Source organism: Oryx dammah, unplaced genomic scaffold (genome assembly GCF_014754425.2).
Source record: "Oryx dammah isolate SB20612 unplaced genomic scaffold, SCBI_Odam_1.1 HiC_scaffold_5, whole genome shotgun sequence".
NCBI classification, from domain to species: Eukaryota; Metazoa; Chordata; class Mammalia; order Artiodactyla; family Bovidae; genus Oryx; species Oryx dammah.
The window spans coordinates 96,041,708-96,062,512 of NW_024070189.1; the positions used below are offsets into that span (position 1 = coordinate 96,041,708).

Genomic DNA, 20,805 nt, shown 5'->3' on the forward strand with positions numbered 1-20,805 from the left:
AATCCCATGGGCAGAGGAGCCTGGCCGGGCCACAGTCCATGGTGTTGCAGACTTGGACATGAGTTTTCTGCCGTATAACAATGGAAATCAGTCATAATTATACCTATATTCACCTCCCTCTTAAAGAACACTGTTCTAATGAAAGAGATCAGTCACAAAAGACCACACAGCATGTGATTCTATTTACATACATTTCATATAAATGGAATGCCTATTGTCCAGAAGAGTAAATCCCCAGAGGGAGAAAGGAAATTGTTTGCTAAAGGATGGGAGTGAGGGAAGAATGAGGAGGACCCATGCTAGTGAGTCAACTGGTTCTAACCTTACGGTTTTCACAGTTACTGAGTCCTTTGCGAGGGTGGAATGAGAACTGTGCAAGCTATAAGGCCATAACGTTGACTCCATTTCCCAAGATACAAACATTTTTTTCTTACCTGAATGCTGCTTGGCTTGTGGCCAGCCTTTGGTTCATTTCCAGACTTCTGGAAAAGTTGATTTTGGCCATGTTTACCAGTGTTCTCATTGTTTTTACAGATTTTCGGGAGTCCTTACTCCAGCATTTCAAAATGTTCTCGTTGTGCTTATTTATTTATAAATTAATCCAATTAAATAAAATGAGACATTTAGTTTCTCACTTAACACTAGTCATGTTTCTTTTTGAGGCAACTTTGATTTCTTTCTTTCTGGTTTGCTTTCATAATGTGCAGATTAACCCTTTTTTTTAATATTTATTATTTGACTGTCCATGGAATTCTCCAGGCAAGAATACTAGAGTGGGTTGCCATTCCCTTCTCCAGGGAATCTTCCCAACCCAGGGGTTGAACCTGGGTCTCCCACATTGCAGGCAGATTCTTTACCGTCTGAGCCACCGCCGTGTCTTAATTGCAGCATGCGGAATCTGTTTTAGTTGTGGCATGCAGACTCTGAGTTGTGGCATATGGGATCTGATTCCCTGACCCGGGATTGAACGCAGGCACCCTGCATTGGGAGCACAGAGTCTTAGGCACTGGACCACCAGGGAAGTCCCACAGTAGCCATATTTTAAGTGCTTGGTAACAAGGGGCAAATAATGACTGCACTGGATACTGCAGACACAAATGTTTACATCATTGCAGAAAGTTCTCCTGGACAGGGCCAGCAGAGAACCTAGAATTGGGGTAGAACTCCATATACTGGTATCTTTCCAGGTCTGTCCCTCCAAGCAACCACACTGGGGTAAACGCTCAGTGTAACTTCATGTTTTTGGCTCGGAGTCTGAACCGAGTTGTCATCTATGAGGAATTCCTGCGTCTGACCAAGAATGGCACTCAGCTGCAGAATTTCACCCTGGACAGGAACAGTCTCCTTGTGGATGGTAAGACTCCCTGATCATTGGGGCAGGAGTGAGGGCTTCCAACTTCCTCACATGGGGGCTTTCCTGGGAGTCTGGAGACCTGAGGATGAGTCAGCATTGAACCTTCCCAGGCTGGCAGAGGTGGCACAGTCTCCCATCACTGAGGGAGAAGAAATGATACCCAATGGGACACAGGAGACACTTGCCATCTCTCCTAGACAGCATAATGCAGTAGAAATTTCTTAATGATGGAAATGTCCTATATCTGTACTGTCCAGAGCATACATCACATAAGATTCCTGAGTATATTTGAAGTATGATTATTGTGACTGAGGACTTCCCTGATAGCTCAGTTGGTAAAGAATCTGCCTGCAACACAGAAGACCCCGTTTGATTCTCGGGTCGGGAAGATCTGCTGGATAAGGGGTAGGGTAGACTACCTACTCCAGTATTCTTGAATTTCCCTGGTGGCTCAGCTGGTAAAGAGTCCACCACAATGCAGGAGACCTGGGTTCAATCCCTGGGTTGGGAAGATCCCTTGGAGAAGGAAAAGGCTACCCACTCCCACATTCTGGCCTGGAGAATCCCATGGACTATATAGGCCATGGAGTCACAAAGAGTCAGACATGACTGAGCAACTTTCACTTTCACTTATTGTGACTGGCTTTTATGCTTACTGAATTTTAATAGTACAGAGTACCAGGTTTTTTAAAACTTTACTTCATTAAAATTAATTTTAATTTAAAATGGCACTTGTTGCTGCTTATATCACACAGCACATCTTAAGAATTTGCCTGGGGAGGAGAGATGGGAAGGAAGATCCAAGAGGGAGGGGGCCATATACATATATTTATGGTTGATTTATTTCATTGTGAGGCAGAAACTAATACAACATTGTAAAGCAATTTTACTCCAGTTAAAAAGAATACTTCAATTAAAATCAGAAATAAATAAAATTAAAAAGAAAAAAGATTTTGGCTAGGAAGAGGTTGTACAAGCAAGGGGGGCCTACAACCTTCCCCTAGTCAGTGCCAATCACTTCTCATATAGTTTATGTTGCAGTTGGAAATAACAAGAATAGGCAGTTGAAAACAATGAATTATTGGATGTGAACCAATCCACACTTAGGAGTGGTAATCAGAAGGCTTCCTAGAGGAAATTACAGTCTAGGTGAATCCTGGAAAATAAGCATTAAAAAAAATTCAGTAAAGGGAAAAGGGAGTGAATGTGTTCATAGGCAGAGGGCTTTTGAGCAGGAGTTTATAAATTTAGAGAGATCCCAAGGTCTTGTCAACTCCTATGACTCATTCTCCCCTCCACTAGCATGAGACAGTTCAGTCCATCACCAGTCATCCATCCATTCCCAGAGGTATGACACTCTTGTAGTGTGATTGTGGCTTTGTTATTATGTAGAAAGTATCCTCATTTTCCAGTGATGCAAACTAAAATGGGGTGAAGCATTATGTCTACATGACTTTAATATTTCAGTAGAATTATGGAGAAGGCAATGGCACCCCACTCCAGTACTCTTGCCTGGAAAATCCCATGGACGGAGGAGCCTGTCGTGCTGCAGTCCATGGGGTCACTGAGAGTTGGACACGACTCAGTGACTTCACTTTCACTTTTCACTTTCATGCATTGGAGAAGGAAATGGCAACCCACTCCAGTGTTCTTGCCTGGAGAATCCCAGGGACGGCGGAGCCTGGTGGGCTGCCGTCTATGGGGTCGCACAGAGTCGGACACGACTGAAGTGACTTAGCAGCAGCAGTAGCAGCATGGGATGAAACAAATGTGGCAAGTGTTAATAAGTTATACATACATGCATGCTTATTAAGTCATTTCAGTCATGTCCAACTCTGCGACTCTGTGGATTATAGCCCACCAGGCTCCTCTATCAGGGGGATTCTCCAGGCAAGAGCCTCTCCAGGGGATCTTCCTGACGCAGGAATCGAACCCCCATCACTTCCATCTCCTGCATTGGCAGGCAAGTTCTTTACACTAGTGTCACCTGGGAAGCCAAATACCTATCCACTAGGTATGATATTGTTTGGCAGCTTAGTGGTAAAGAATCTGTCTGCCAATGGAAGAGACTCAGGTTCAATCCCTGGGAGGGGAAGATCCCCTGGAGAAGGAAATGGCAACCCACTCCAGTATTCTTGCCTAGAAAATCCCACGGACTGTAGCCCGCCAACCTTCTCTGTCCATAGGAGCCTGGCGGGCTACAGTCCATGGTGTTACAGTCAGACACGACTTAGTGACTAAACAACAAATAATATTGTTTTAACTGGGTGACATAAATATTGTTACTTCTAGACGATGGGTGTTTATGATGTGGTTCTATTTGTCTGTATATTTGAAAAGTTTTATTTAAAAAAGTAAAACACACTCACATGTATTCTCCATTTCATTCACTTTCAGGGTATTCTCCCAACAGAAATGATGTCGTGACTGAGAATTCTGGTAAGCTTCAAAGATGCTGTAGCCCAGGATGGAGAGGGAATATTCTGGTTCTCTGCCTCATTGAAAAGAGCCTCATACCCAGGGCATTGGATGATGATGAAAGTTGGTCAACCCAAGACTGGGACTTGGGCACAGTCAGGGTCGGTGGGCAGGGGGGCAGGGTGAGGGAAGAAGCAGGGGCCCTGGAGGAATGATAGATGGTGTCTCACACCAGGACTTGTCTCCCCAGACCTCCCCTTCTGGGCCATCATCCTCATCTGCCTGGCAGGACTCCTGGTGCTCATCATGGGCCTGATCGGCTTTTTCCTGGTAAGCTGTTGTCATCTTACTATCAGGTTGTAAGAGCTTTTTATATATTATAAGGACATGTCCTCTGCGGGGATGTGTTTTGCAGATATTTTCTCCTAGTCTGTGAGGGGTTTGCCTTTTCCTTTTCTTAACAACATTTGTCACTGGGGAAATGTAAATGAAAGTTATAAATGAGACACCATTATGCATGAGAAAGGTTAAAATCAAAATGATGATAACAAGTGTCGGTGAAGATATGAAGCAACTGGAACTCTCCTATAGTGCTGGTGAAAAATAGCTTGGATGCATCTTTAAAAGTTACATTGGGTGCTCTGTGGTGACCTCAATGGGAAAGTGAGTGTTAGTTGCTTCAATCGTGTCCCACTCTTTGTGATCCCATAGACTGTAGCCCTGCCAAGCTCCTCTGTCCATGGAATTCTCCAGGCAAGAATACTGGAGTGGGTTGCCATTCCCTTCTCCGCTAAATGGGAAGGAAATCTAAAAAAGAGTGGATATATGTATGCATATAGTTGATTCACTTTGCTGCATGCCTAAAACTAACATAGCACTGTAGAGCAATTACAATAAAAATAAGTAAATGTCACATTGGGGTTAGTAGTCACACAGTATTACATATAGAATGGATAAACAACAAAACCTTACTGTTTAACACAAGGAACTATATCCAGTATCCTGAGATAAACCATAATATAAAAAAGAATATTTTTAAAGTATCTATATATATATATGTGTATAACTAAGTCACTTTGCTGTATAGCAGAAACAAACACAACATTGTAAATCAACTATACTTCAATTAAAAATAAATTTTCAAAGTTACATATATCTGTGCAACCATTCCCTCCTAGGAATTTGTCTAAGAGAAATTAAAACACATATCTATACAAAGACTTGTACACAAATGTTCATAATAATGTTTGCACTAGCCAAAAACTGAGAAACAAACCAAGAAATCCATCAACAGGTGAATGGGTAAACAAAGTGTGGTATACTCACACAATTCAATACTATTTAGCAATAATACTGGATTATTAACATATACAATGACAAATCTCAAAATAATTTGAATTTGAATATGCTGAATGAAAGAAGTTAGATGAAAAAGAATACTTATTGTAGGATTCCATTTATAAACAAACTCTGGAAAATACTAATTAATCTCTGAGGATAGAAATCAGATCAGTGGTTGTCTGGGAATAAGAATGTGTTTGTAAACAGCAGGGGAAGAAGAATTACAAAAGAACATGAGGGAAACTGGGGGAATAATGAGCATTCCTTATTTTGATTGCAGGGATGGTTCAATAAGTTTATAATCCAAACTTATCAAATCATTCACTTTAAATGTATGCAGTTTACCTACAAATAGGATCCTTCTCAGGGCCTCCATTATCTTATATATCCCAGTCTAGTAACATTGTTTGTTCTTCAAAGGTTTCAAATAGGCATTTTTTTCATTCTGTCTTAAGTTTTCTAGCTATTTTTATAAGAAATTTAGTCCAAATTATTTGATGATGTGTTACTAGAAGCTGAAGTCTATATAATCTTTACAGTATAGAAAATATTGAATAATATAATTTTTCATAATAATGTAAAAGCTTACATGATTTTGTTCAAAAGCTAAAATATTTAGCGTTTTTATTTTCCTTAGTAAAGTGAGTTGATTAAAAAAGTAATGCTGCAGGACTTTTCCTGGTGGTCCAGTGGTTAACAATCCATCTGCCAATGCAGGGGACATGGGTCCAATCCCTGGTCAGGGAAGATCCCACATGCCGCAAAGCAACTAAGCCCATGTACCACAACTACTCAGTCAGCACTCTAGAGCTCAAGAGCTTCAGCGAGAAGCCACCACAATGAGAAGCCCATGCACCGCAATTAGAGAGCAGCCCTAACTCCCACTCACTGCAACTAGAGAAATCCCATGCACAGCAACAAAGACGAAGCACAGCCATAAATAAATAATTTTTTAAAGTACTGTCACATATTACTAAGTGATCAGAGTATGAAAAAAGGTACAGGAAATTTTTAAAGACAGTATTAATATTACTAAAACTGATTGATAAAATAACTAATATATAGACAACCAGTATTTATTAACAATTATGGTCCAACAGGGGCTTCCCTTGTAGCTCAGTCAGTAAAGAATCTGCCTGCAATGCAGGAGACCGAGAGGTTCAATCCCTGGGTCAGGAAGATCCCCTGGAGAAGGAAATGGCAACCCACTCCAGTACTCTTGCCTGGAGAACACCACAGACTGAGCAGTCTGGCAGGCTACAGTCCATGGGGTCGAAAGAGTAAGACACGACTTAGCAGCTAGACCACCATGATCCAATAATTTTAAATGTATATATATAACTTAGAATATATATTCCTTCTGTTATTTGATTCCAAGTTTACAAGCAGATGCTGAAAGCTAATGAACCCACCATGCACACTACTGATCACATTTCAAGTAAATGGCAAAAAAAAAAAACCACTACATACTCATTCATTGAAAGATGTCTAATTCTAATAAACTTTAAACATTTTTTTAAAAATATGTGCAGTTTACTGTATATCAGTTAAGCCGGGGTTAGGGGAAGGAGACAAGATATGAAGGGGATATCAGAAAAAAGAAACAAAAAAACAAATTTTTTTAAAAGATTAAAAAATGAAGGGGCTACCAGAGAGAAAATGGTAGGAAAAAAATGGAGAGTTAAAGGGAAGATAGAAGAAAAAGAGGTGAAAGAGGGGGAAAGGAGAGGCTGAGAGAAAATTAAGAGAAAACGGGAAGAGAGATACACAGGAACAGCAGATGTCTGTGGTTGCAGCCGTGTCCTTCACCCGTAGCCTCCCGCAGTTGACTAGACAACTGGTCCATTCTGAGCCCTCTGTTCACCCTCGCAGGTCAGAGTCCACCAGCGGAAGAAGGAGGCAGACTATGAGGTTCAGCAACTACAGCCCGAGAGCATGGGCTACTACCTGCCACACCTGGACCTGAGGAAGCTGGAGTGATACCTGCGCAAGTCCCCTTTTCCCAGACAGGTTCCAGACGAGGTTGGCTGGAACAGAAGTAAACCACGTTGGTCAGACACAACCTCCAGGCCTTTCTTGGCTTGGCCCCCACCTGGTTCACAGTGGACTGAGAGAAAAGGTCTCCCCTTCGTTGTCCTGAAGACAACTGCAACTTCTGTCTGATGGGTTCACACCCTCAGGGACACCAGGATTGGTGAAATAGGCACAGACGTGGCTAACGAACAAAATCGACATCCCACTTATGTGAGGTTTACCTTCCTAGTCACCCCCTGAACACCTCTCTCCTTGACTCCTGGGCAGCCATCACCCCATCTCTATTCCTCCATGTTCTGCACCCCCTTCCCCGAAGCCCTGGCAGTCTCACGTTCCTTGTGAACTACTTTATTCTCTGATGTTCAGATTCACCAGGATGTTCACTGACTGCTCTCCTTCATCACAGGTCCTCCAAGGTAGGAAATAGACTAAGAGGAATGAGTGGGTCAGCCATGATTCTGCAGTCAGCCCTGGGACTTGGTATCTGGGAAGACTGAATCCCAGAGTGGCAGCAAACTCTAGAGAGATAGAGTCTACTTTGAATTTGAAGATGAATAAAACTCAGGGGAAAGATCTGAGAGAAAAAATAAAGACAGTCCCTTTTTTCATTTTTTTTCTGCACTGAATCCAACTGAAAGGTTAAAGCAGAGACTCCCCAACATGCTGATCGAAGCATCCCAGGTATAATGCTAATACGGCAGATGCTCTGTTACCGTTTAATACCTCACTCTCAGAAACTGTAACTCCCAGACTTGCCTGGTGGTCCAGTGACTAGGACTCCATTCTCCCCGTGCAGAAGGCCCAGGTTCAATCCCTGGTCCAGGAACTAAGATCCTGCATGCTGTATAGCACAGCCAAAAAACAAACAAAAAAAACCCACATGATTTAACTTCTGGGTTTTAAGAACAATTAAGAAATTAGCTACATGGCCAAAATCAAAACTAAAAATCAACAAAAAAGAATTTCCTGGCAGAAAAAACACCTGGATTCATATGTACATAATCTTGACTCATAAAATATAATGAACAAAGGAAGAAAATTACAAAGTTTACCTGAAAATTGATAATTATAATGGGTCATTTTCGTATATCCTCTCAAGAAATTAAAAACACAGTGTTTGTTAGCAAGTGATGGGTTACAGAATAGTTAATAAAATGTTTCTATGAAACAACTACCAAAGCATTCCTGTGGCAAAAAAAAAACAAAACAAACACATACTTCTTACATGCAAACATAATTTAAGACATATTGAGAGATTATAGTCAACTACAAGAACAGGACACACCAACACAAGGAAGGAGTTTATTTTCAGAAATAAATAAAAGATCAGGTGAAGGCAGCCAGTGTACAATGTGATAGAGAAACAAACTCCCTTGTTTTCTCCCTGCATCACTGTAGATGTCATGGTGAATCAGGAAAACACCCTCGCTAGCACCATTAACAGCATAAGGTGTTTGTTAAACACTTTAGACTTTAAATGGATATAATCTAGAGAAGAGGGGAATCAGACAATACCCCCAAACAGTAAAATCCAAAGTAGCTTCTTGGGGGACACAAGAGATGTGACAGAAAAATCCCAACTCCGATGGATCTTTGATGTGGATCTTGGGAAGACATCAGTGGAAACCTACAGCTCTACAAAAATGGAAACCAAACACTGGTGGTGGTTTTGAGGTACTCTTGACTGGAAGGTCAAAGAATCCAAAATGATGGGCTAAAAGATAGTATCCTCAAGTGAAAGTCACTCAGTTGTGTCCGACTCCTTGTGACCCCATGGACTGTTCTCCAGGCCAGAATACTGAAGTGGGTAGCTGTTCCCTTCTCTAGGGGATCTTCCCAACCCAGGGATTGAACCCAGGTCTCCTGCATTGCGGGTGGACTGTTTACCAGCTGAGCCACAAGGGAAGCCCGTATATGGGCGTCTCCATGTATGGTGCCTCCAAACTCTGACTAATGCCTTGTTTGCTTCTGCTTTCCAAATCCTATGCAAGTAAGGCTATCAGTGAATTCTAACCTTGAACCATAAATAGGATGGATGCTAGAAAATTTTGTTTCTAACATTACACAGAGAATCAGATATCTGTCCCACCACAGGTCTCTCTTCTCAAAATCTATTCACCAAATACCAGTCAGAGGAAGGACAACAAGCAAAGGTCCAAATATAAAAACAATTATTCACATGAAAGTCTCAAAAAAGGAGCTTTGTTGTTAAAGATAAAACACAGAAAACAGACTATAAAGACATCCACGAATTGTCCAGAATCCAGATATCCTGTAGGAAAATCCCAACAAATGACCACATTTTCCAGTTGCTTCTGAATACAGAATAAAATTATAAAAAATGAAACCTGACTACACACGCATCCAATATACATTTCAATTCACCATGGAGCCAATAGACTTTCAAATGGAGAGAGAAAATATTAACTGATTCAAAGGAAAAGCACTACCTTTTAATCTCGTGTACTACTGTTGACTGGCTTCCCTGGTGGCCCAGGGAAAGCATGCACCCGCTAATGCAGGAGTCACAGGAGACACGGGTACGATTGCTGGGTCGGGAACATCCCCTGGAGCAACACACTCCAGCATTCTTGCCTAGGAAATTCCAAGGACAGAGGAGCCTAGTGGGCTACAGTCGCAAAGAACTGGACACGACTGAGGAACTGAACAACTGCTGCTGAAGGATGACTTGCAGAATTATATCACCCCAATACTCACGTATAAAACTAACTAGTAGAAACTCACACTCTAGTGCTGTAGTTTAAGAAAGAGGCTTGATAAACCCAATATATTTGCAACCTGTTAAAAACAATTCTTTTGTGGTTGAAAGTTTTCTGGAACATTCAGTTCAGTTCAGTCGCTCAGTCGTGACTGACTCTTTGTGACCCCATGAACCGCAGCACGCCAGGCCTCCCTATCCATCACCAATGCCCGGAGTTCACCCAAACCCATGTCCATTGAGTCAGTGATGCCATCCAACCATCTCATCCTCTGTCGTCCCCTTCTCCTCCTGCCCTCAATCTTGCCCAGCATCAGGGTCTTTTCCAGTGAGTCAGCTCTTCGCATCAGGTGGCCAAAGCATTGGAGTTTCAGCTTCAACATCAGTCCTTCCAATGAACACCCAGGACTGATCTCCTTTAGGATGAACTGGTTGGGTCTCCTTGCAGTCCAAGGGACTCTCAAGAGTCTTCTCCAACACCACAGTTCAAAAGCATCAATTCTTCGGCGCTCTGGAACGTTATACCCAGATTAATTTTCATCAAGCTATGAGTTCTCATGTTACTCACATTTGTAATTATTTCTGGTGGGAGTTTTAACATTTAACGATGAAGACCAACTGAAGTCTTGCCCACACTCTTTACAGTCGAAAGGTTTTACCCTGTGAGATGAGTCCTTTCATGCCTTCGGAAGGAAGTGGTATGATTGAAGGCTTTCCCGCATTCTTTACATTCATAGGGTTTCTGTCCAGTGTGAGTTCTCTCATGTCTTTGAAAACCCTGATACCACCTGAAAGTTTTTCCACATTCCGTACATGCATAGGATTTCTCTCCTGTACGAGTCCTTTCACGGTTTTGTAAGGAACTGTATCCTCTGTAGCCTTTCCTGCATTGTTTACATTCATAGGGTTTTTCTCTAGTGTGAGTTCTTTCACATGTTCAAAGATAACTGGGACACCTGAACAATTTGTGACATTTTTTATACTCATAGGGTTTTTCTCCAGCCTGATTTCTCTCATGTCTTCGAAAACTTTGACAACATCCAAGGGCTTTTCCATTGTTTATATTCGTAGAATGTGAATTCTTCTGTGCATTTCTACAGAAGTATAATCTCTGCAGGTTTTTCCACACTGGTTACATTCATAGAGTTTCTCTCCAGTGTGTGTTCTTTCATGTATTCAAAGTGAGGTTGAACAACTAAAAGCTCCTCCACACTCCCTATATTCAGAGGGTTTCTCTCAAGTGTGGGTTCTTTCAAGTTTTTGAAAGGAGGGGTAATACTTGAAGGTTTTGCCACACTGTTTACATTCATAGGGTCTCTCTCCAGTGTGACTCCTTTGGTGTATTTGAAATGAACTGGGGGAAATAGCTGAAAGGTTGTTGTTGAATGAAAAAAGACACCAGAATTCTTGGCCCCCGGAGGAGAACTTAATCCGGGGCCAGAGACGAGGCTTGATCACTCTGAGCTTTGTGTAATAAAGTTTAATTAAAGTATAAAGGAGATAGAGAAAGCTTCTGACATAGGTGTCAGAAGGGGGCAGAAATAGTACCCCCACCCATTAGTCTTCAGCTGGATGTTATATAGTCACTGCTGCTGCTGCTAAGTCACTTCAGTCGTGTTCGACTCTGTGGGACCCCATAGATGGCAGCCCACCAGGCTCCCCCGTCCCTGGGATTCTCCAGGCAAGAACACTGGAATGGGTTGCCATTTCCTTCTCCAAAGCATGAAAGTGAAAAGTGAAGTCGCTCAGTCATGGACTGCAGCCCACCAGACTCCTCCACCCATGGGATTTTCCAGGCAAGAGTATAGTCACTGCTAAGTCACTTCAGTCGTGTCTGACTCTGTGCAACCCCATAGACAGCAGCCCACCAGGCTCCCCCGTCCCTGGGATTCTCCAGGCAAGAACATAGTCACTAGCAGTCTGTTAATAAAAGAAAGGAATGTCTTAAAACTCAGAATGGCACCAGGCCCCTCACCCATAAGATGCATTTTGGGATAATCTTGGCACCAAATGGTTCATCCTGGGCATAAAATGATTAACTTGAATCTTGTAGAAGGACAGATTACCATACAAATATTTTCATTTACATAGATTAAGGCAACCATATTTGAGTATAACATACTGGTTTGTTAAGTAGGTTCTGAGCCATTAGGCAGGACAGACTTGAAGACACAGTTTGGGGTAAATCCATAGTACAGTAGCATAGCTTAAGACAAACATTTCCATAAAAAATGCATTGGTTATCTCAAGGTTTGAGAATAGTTAACTTCAGGTGAAACCAGGTGTCATTATGGCAACACAGTATTTTAAGAGAAACCTCCTTTTAAATTTGTATACAGAAGGAAAAAAATATCACTAGTTTGTTTCCTCCTGCCGCTTAAGAGAAAAAAAAATGTCTGGCACTTGCAGGCTATTTCCTCCATTTGGAGACCCCTGGCCTTCCTGCCTGTTATCCTCTCATTAACACTTTCTCACACTGCTTACACTTATAAGGTCCAACTCCAGTATGAGTAATCAAGTGCATGAGAAGGCTTGCAAGAGCTCTAAAGGCTTTTCCACATTCCTTACATTCATAAGGTTTTTCCCCAGTATGAACTCTTTGATGTTTCCGAAAAGAACTGGGATAACTGGAGGCTTTACCACGCTTTCTGCGTTGGTAGGGTTTTTCTCCATTGTTATTTCTTTTATGTATTTGGAAACCTATGTTAGAACTTAGTCTTACCACATGACTTACATTCATAGCATTTCTCTCCTGTGGGAACTCTTTTGTGTTTTGAAGGAGGGGTAATATCCTGAAGGTTTTACCGCATTGTTTACAGTCATAAGGTTTCTTTCTGGTATGAGTCTTTTCATGTATTCAGGGTGAACTGAGACAACTGAATGCTTTACTACATTTTCTACATTCATAGGATTTTTCTCCTGTGTGAGTCCTCCTTTGTGTTCGGAAAGATTGATAATATCCATAGGCTTTTCCACCATGTTTACATTTATAAGGTTTCTCCCCAGCGAGGGTCCTTTCATGTATCTGAAGTGAAGCTGAAGAACTTTAAGTTTTCCCACAGCCTTTGCACTTATAAGAGGCATCCCACTATGTGTTAGCATGTGTCTTTGCAAAGTTCTGAGCCATATGAAGGCTTTCCTACATTTCTTACATGTATAGGTTTTTTCTCCACTGTAATTTATGTTTTTCAAAACACTGCAGGTAACTAAAGGCTTTCCCACATACATTGCATTTATTCTCTCCATTTTCCTGATACTCGTATGGCTTGTGTCCGGTGTGACTTCTGGTGGATCTATTATGGGAGGAATGATGCATGAGGTCTTTTCCACATACTTTGTGTCCCCGTGGTCTTACTCTGATAAGAGTTTTCTTGTTCGGACTGCGATTTGGAATAAGGTTGACATTTTCTCCACAGGGACTATCCTCTTTACCTTCCCAGATTCTCTCTGCCTTCTGACTTCTGCAAAAAAACAAGAAGGAAGTATTAATGATCTCTTTGTTACTGCTAAGTCGCTTCAGTTGTGTCCGACTCTGTGCGACCCCATAGACGGCAGCCCACCAGGCTTCCCAGTCCCTGGGATTCTCCAGGCAAGGACACTGGAGTGGGTTGCCATTTCCTTCTCCAATGCATGAAAGTGAAAAGTGAAAGGGAATTTGCTCAGTCGTGTCCGACCCTCAGCGACCCCATGGACTGCAGCTTTCCAGGCTCCTCCATCCATGGGATTTTCCAGGCAAGAGTACTGGAGTGGGGTGCCATTGCCTTCTCCAGATCTCTTTGTTAATGATTTTATATTTATTAAAAATGCTTCAGCTACACTTTTACAATTTATAGCAAAAGCATAGGTTTTTTTTCTATCACGTGTGAATTGTTTAATTGAATATACCAAGTACTCCACAAGAGCACTCACCAAAATGGTGATATTTATATAGAGAGCTTATTAATATGTTTCCAAGTGAACTATTTTGCAAACACTGAACATTATATCATATATAAGAAAGTAAATTTGGTGAAAATTTTGAGGAGCAATACATTTGAAGCATGGGTTACCTTGTTTCTTTTTAAAATCTGGTACAATAACATAATTCTCATGTGAAATACTGCTTTCTACTGTGAATGCCACTCACCTTAGTTTTCTCCCCTGATTTCTGTACTGATCTTCAATGCCATGATCTTCCCATGTTGTTCCTAAAATACACATTAAAAATTATTCCAAAGTATTAGAAGTTATAGAAAAATCAGTAGACTCTAGTTCTACAATGAGCTGTGACAATACCTAATTTATTTATTTACCAATGTCCTCCCTTTACACGTTCCACCTCTTAGAAAAACACTGATGGGCAGAAAAACTTGTCCTTTGACAAGGTGAAGGTCAGTTGTCATCCTTACCTACTGAGGCCAGGTTCCTAAAGGTTTCCCCTATCACATCCCTGTAGAGTTTCTTCTGTGAAAAATCCAGTAAAGCCCAGTCTTCCAGGGTGATGTTCACAGTCACATCCTCAAAGACCAATAAATCCTAAAACATCCCAAATATGTGTACAGTAGGATGAGTGAGACTGACAGCTCTGTACATCCACACTCCACTTATAGGAGGGTTACTTATGACTGTTGTTTCCCATTTATTTATTTTTTGACTTGTTCATCAGAAACTCTCTGTCCACGCTTACTTCCTCATAAATTTAACAGCATCATAAACGTGTGTAAACTACTTACATGGCTGTTTTACTGTGATCACATTACAAATCTGTTTTACTTATTTTTGCCTGCGCGAGGTCTTCGTTGCTGCGTGGGTTTTCTCTAGTCGTGTGGGGGCTGCTCTCTAGCTGCGGCGCTCGGGCTCCTCCCTGCGGCGGCTTCTCTTGCTGCGGAGCACCAGTTCTAGGGCCACGGCCTGCAGCAGTTGTTGCGCGCGGGCTCAGCAGTGGTGGCACATGGGCTTAGCAGCTCCGGGGCATGCGGGATCTTTCCGCATCAGAGATCAAACTTGTGTCTCCTGCTTCGGCAGCCGGATTCCTTACCGCTGAGCCACCAGGGAAGCCCCGCATGACAAATCTACTGCTATCTAGTGGCAGGGTCCACAGTATGTTGAGAAATGGCACAAATGAAACAAAATATTATCCATTCAAGATCACCCAATTCTTGAGAGAAAAATTCCTTCCTCTCCTTCTTTACTACCCACCATGTATACATTCCATGAGAGAGGCTCAAGTCTGCATGAGGGTAAAATGAGTAAAAACGTAGCGTTCTATTCCCATCACCTAATATGAGAGTTCAGGAGGCCTGTGGCACCCAACTTTTAACAAGATCCAGCTGGCCATTTTGTCCTAAAGTAGTCCAAGCCCTTAGAAGTAATCAGATGCTGCTAACTTAGAATGAAAATATTCTTGCAGAAAAGCACAGCTTCTACTTTGTGTAATATTTATCACAAACCCAGTTGTTTCTTTTTCTCTGTTCAGTTTGACAGGTTAGAAAGTTATTTGTAACTTCAAGCTCAGACATGAGGAAGAAGGCATAAAAACTTAAGATTATAAACTCCCTATGTTTGTGTACATCAAGACTGTTTCCAGCCAATTTTTGGTACACACACACAGAGATAACAACATACCAAAAAAGCGTTTTCCCACAGAACCACAATAATCTCTCCTGGGCCCTGCTGACACTTTTTCAAAAGTTAATGAGACTCCCCTGGTGGTCCAGTGATTGAGAGTCCATCTTGCAATGCAAGGGATGCAGGTTCAATCCCTGGTCAGGGAACTAGGATCCTACATGCTGCAAAGCAACTGGGCTCACACCCTAACTACTGAGCCTGTGTGCTCTGGAGCCCAAACACCACAAGAGAGCCCATGCATGGCAACAAAGTGTCCCGCATGACTCAACAAGAGTCTCGCATGCAGCATCTGAGACCTGATGCAACCAAATTTTTTTTTTTAAGTTAAGAAGCTGAAGATTGCAAGGGAGCTTCTTCTAGTCCATAATGGTCAGATGGTGGATTTGTCCATGATACATTATATAAAGGTGTCAGCAGTACTTTCCTCCAAAAGAACAAAAAATCATTTTCCATTAAGGAGGAAGTTGTTTCCTGAGTAGCCACTCTAGAGGTTGCCCTCCTACATACAGTTACAGCCAAGCTCCCCTAGGGAGTAAAGGAGCATGACAGTTCAATCCCTGGGCTTCCCTGATGGCTCAGTGGTAAAGAATCCACCTGCAATGCAGGAGACATAGGAGACTTGGATTCAAACCCTGGGTCAGGAAAATCCCCTGGAAAAGGAAATGGCAACCCACTCCAGTATTCTTGCCTGGAAATCCCATGGACAGAGGATCCTGGCAGGCTACAGTCCACCGGGTCACAAAGAGTTGGACATGACTGAGTGACTAAGTGCAACACAGCAGCTAAATCCCTGAGCATAGGAATTCCTCAGCTGATGATATCACATGCTCCCAATAGACTATGAAAAGGTTTACTCCTCCAAAACAGGAATCTCTACATACTATGGAGTAACTAAGCCCATAAGCCACAACTACTGAAACCCACGCACCTAGATCCTATGCTCTACAACGAGAGAAGCCATGACAATGAGAAGCCTGTGCACTGCAATTAGAGAGTTGGTTCTCTGGTTCTCTGACATGATTAATGAAACTGATAAATATCTTATGATCATTACTGAGAGAGAGGACTTCTCGGGTGGTCCAGTGGGTTAAGAATCTGCCTGCCAATGCAAGGGACACAGGTTCGATCCCTGGTCTGGGAAGATTCCACATGCCACAGAGTAACTAAGTCCCTGCACCACAGTTTCTGAAGCCCATGCACCCTAGAGCCTGTGCTCCACAACAAGAGAAGGCACTGCAATGAGAAGCCTGACCACTGCAACTAGAGAGTAACCCCCATTTGCCACAACCACTTATACAGCAATGAAGACCCAGTGCAGCCAAAAATAAATACATAAAATTTAAAAAAGAGAGACAGAAATTATAATGTAAGACATCATGGGTAACCAGGAGGTATATGAGGTAGGTACTGAAGGCCCTGTGTGTGCCTTTTGTAAGGCAAACTAAGCAGTCTAGAGCCTTGTGTCAATGGCACTCCACTCCAGTACTCTTGCCTGGAAAATCCCATGGACAGAGGAGCCTGGTGGGCTATAGTCCGTGGGGTCTCGAAGAGTCGGACACGACTGAGCGACTTCACTTTCAATTTTCACTTTCATGCATTGGAGAAGGAAATGGCAACCCACTCTGGCGTTCTTGCCTGGAGAATCCCAGGGACAGGGGAGCCTGGTGGGCTGCTGTCTATAGGATCGCACAGAGTCGGACAGGACTGACGCGACTTAGCAGCAGCAGCAGCAGCAGAGCCTTCTGTAGTAGAGGATTTTGGTTCAAGGTGGCCCAATTTGCAAGTAACAGCATATGTGCTCCAATAAAGTTGTAAACAAGGGATCTGTTGCTTCCAAAACATCAAAGTAATCTAGACAATGTTGTGGGTGCTGAGAGGGACTACTGCTATTTCTTCACGGTATCAGGAAGGGGGAGGCCTTCTGTTTTTTATTTTTTTAATGCATCCATTAAAGGATGTCCAGGCCTCATATGTTTGTTTGTTTAGTTTGTTTTTCTGGAGGAAGGAGCCCATAAATATTACCTATGGTCAGAAACCTGTCTGATTATCTGGCACTGCTGGTTATAAGAAAATAAAAAATATCAATATAAATGAAGTTCCTTGAGGAAAGGCCTCATATGCTTGGAGCAATGCCCATCCACTTTTTACAAACCCTCCTTTTTCAATATCGTATGTCCTAAATGTCAAATGAACTTCCTCAGAAGAGATGTCATTAATGCCATGGCACCCCTCTGCTCATGGCACAAAGTGGATAAAGCACAGACCCTGCCCACTGAGGCTGCGTGCAGTGGCAATGGTGCTGAGGTTCCCCCAGGGTAACCAGGTAAAGCTATCCACGTCCCTTCAGAGGAGAAGGCCAAAGACAGATGAGGGGCTGCTGAAATAGACACAGAACAGAATCGACTTGGCCAAATCTGTGAAAGCAGAATGTTCAGCAGCTGCTGAGTAGATGGAGTCAGTCATTTCCACACATTGGAGACTGGGAATAAGGGGTTTACTTGGTTGGACAACAGCCTCAAGACCGTGGCATTCCACTGGGAAGTGTCTGTAACTCTTTCTAGGCTTAAGAACAGGTCAAATGAGGCTGTTCAAAGTAGAAGCACTGGGGACAATTGCAAATTTATATAATCCCAAATTAAAGGTTTCTAACAACAGTTTTCAATCCTCAAAGGCCCTTTTTAACTTGTACTGGACCATACCACTAATTTAACTAAGGCATCAGGACCATGGAATTTCATTTTGTGAAGGCAGTTTGGAAGTAACAAGAAGTTAATTTGTATGATTTACTGGTTCAGAGCTTTCCTGCTCACTACTGAATATTTTACAACAGTGGGCGCTGTGATCATAAGGACAGGCAGAGTTCTGAAGTATACCAATATGTCCTCTATATTATATTCAGCAATTCCTCTAAGATCATGCAGTATAAATTTAAGTACAACAAATACAAGACTTTGCAGTGAGTAACTGTAGCAAGGTTTAGTAAATTCTTTCATTATAGGAGACAGTAACACTGATTCTAAACCTAAGTTGTAAGGACTTGCCTGGTGGTCCAGTGGTTAAGACTGCTATCCCAAGGCAGGGGTATGAGTTTGATCCCTGGTGGGGGAACTAAGATCCTGCAGGCTGCTGCTAAAAAACATAATAAAACCAAACAAAGGAAAAAAACATACAACAACAACAAAAAAAAAAAAAACCTACATTCTAGAGGTCCAAAAGGCAAGGACTGTCCTTTTTATCTTTTTAGCTATGTAAATTCTTATTTTAAAAAAAAAGAAATCTGTTTGGCTATGCAGGGTCTTAGTTGTGGCATGCAGGATCTAGTTCTCTGACCAGGGGTCGAACCCAGCCCACCCCTCCGCAATACACACACACGTATTGGGAGTGCAGTCTTAACCACTGTGCCACCAGGGAAACTCCTGTAAATTCCTTTAGTGCGTTTTGTATTTCCAACTGGAAAACTGTGGACCTTTTCCAGTATGTTTTTCCTTTTGTTCCTTCTCTCCTGTTCTTCCCTAGATTACAATTTAACACATTATTGACTGGAGAAGTATTAATGACACAAGTGTTAGTTTCTGCAAGAATACCCTGGTCAATCCTGTGTTGTGCTATATGTGCTGCTGTCCTTAGTTGCTCAGTCGTGTCTGACGCTTTGCGACCCAATGGACTACAGCCTACTGGGCTCCCCTGTCCATGGGGATTCTCCAAGCAAGAATACTAGAGTGGGTTCCCATGCCTTCCTCCAGGGGATCTTCCCAACCCAGGGATCGAACCCAGGTCTCCAGCATTGCAGGCAGATTCTTTACCAGCTGAGGTACCAGGGAAGCCCCAATAATGTGTTAAGTCTATACTTAGAAAAGAGTGTGTCCTCGCTACCCTGGCATTCATAAATGTTTGCTTCCAGAGAGGTGCACACTAGTGTCACTGGGATCAGAGCCCTCCTCCATGATAACTGGTTCTCTTATAGAGTTTAAGCACCCCAGGCTTAAACTGGGGTGACCTAACCCCTTCGCTGTGTATGCGTTCTGTCCCCCTAACTCAGAGGGTCAGGGGCTTTGTTGCAGTAAAGGGTGGGTCAGCAGCAGAGGTACCTAAAGGTCCTGGTGAAAGGCTTTCCCAGTGGCTCACAGGTAAAGAATCTGCCTGCAAAGCAGGAGACACAGGAGATGCAGGTACGATTCCTGGCTCAGGAAGATTCCCTGGAGGAGGAAATGGCAACCCACTCCAGTATTCTTGTCTGGAGAATCTCATGGACAGAGGAGCCTCGCGGGCTATACTCCATGAGGTCACAAAGAGTTGGACATGACGGTGACTGTGACTGACTGACTGAGCCCTCTGCCTAATAGGCATGGACTCAGCCTGCCACCAGTGGCCACCTTTTCCAAATGCTTTTTCTCTGAAATAACTGCTCTTTTAAGCAGTGACCATCTGAAGGGCTCACCTCATTCACAAGGTGTAATCAGGATTTTCCTCTCCTAAGAGAAGGCAATCCCAGCCACAATTACATTTTTACTTAAAGACAATAGCAGGTTCCAGCCAACACATCGACTGAGCACTATTTTAACAAAGACCTAATTCCCATACTCCTACTCAGAAAAGATAGATTCTTTGTGACCCCAAAAATGGCAGCACGCCAGGCCTCCCTGTCCATCACCATCTCCCGGAGTTCACTCAGACTCACGTCCATCGAGTCCGTGATGCCATCCAGCCATTTCAACCTCTGTCGTCCCCTTCTCCTCCTGCCCCCAATCCCTTCCACCATCAAAGTCTCTTCCAATGAGTCAACTCTTCACATGAGGTGGCCAAAGTACTGGAGTTTCAGCTTTAGTATCATTCCTTCCAAAGATATCCCAGGACTGATCTCCTTCAGAATGGACTGGTTGGATCTCCTTGCAGTCCAAGGGACTCTCAAGAGTCTCCAACACCACAGTTCAAAAGCATCAATTCTTCGGCACTCAGCTTTCTTCACAGTACAACTCTCACATCCATACATGACCACAGGAAAAACCATAGCCTTGACTAGACGGACCTTAGTCGGCAAAGTAATGTCTCTGCTTTTGAATATGCTATCCATGTTGGTCATAACTTTTCTTCCAAGGAGTAACCGTCTTTTAATTTCATGGCTGCAGTCACCATCTGCAGTGATTTTGGAGACCCAAAAAATAAAGTCTGACACTGTTTCCACTGTTTCCCCATCTATTTCCCATGAAGTGACGGGATCGGATGCCATGATCTTTGTTTTCTGAATGCTGAGCTTTAAGCCAACTTTTTCGCTCTCCTCTTTCATTTTCATCAAGAGGCTTTTTAGTTCCTCTTCACTTTCTGCCATAAGGGT

At 42.7% G+C, this 20,805-nt stretch overlaps 1 protein-coding gene and 1 pseudogene across 1 annotated transcript in view; one reads left to right on the forward strand and one right to left on the reverse strand.

Annotated features, from left to right (window-relative positions):
• Positions 1–8,338, forward strand: part of LOC120864601 (mucin-16-like) — a 109,588-nt gene extending 101,250 nt beyond the window's left edge. The window contains 4 exon segments of the mRNA XM_040241643.1: positions 1,188–1,354; positions 3,752–3,793; positions 4,023–4,102; positions 6,986–8,338. Of these exon segments, the coding sequence (XP_040097577.1) occupies positions 1,188–1,354; positions 3,752–3,793; positions 4,023–4,102; positions 6,986–7,093 (397 nt within the window). The 3' untranslated portion in view covers positions 7,094–8,338.
• Positions 8,339–10,426: 2,088 nt separating this feature from the next.
• On the reverse strand, positions 10,427–13,182 carry LOC120864602 (annotated as a pseudogene).
• Between the last annotated feature and the right edge of the window lie 7,623 nt (positions 13,183–20,805).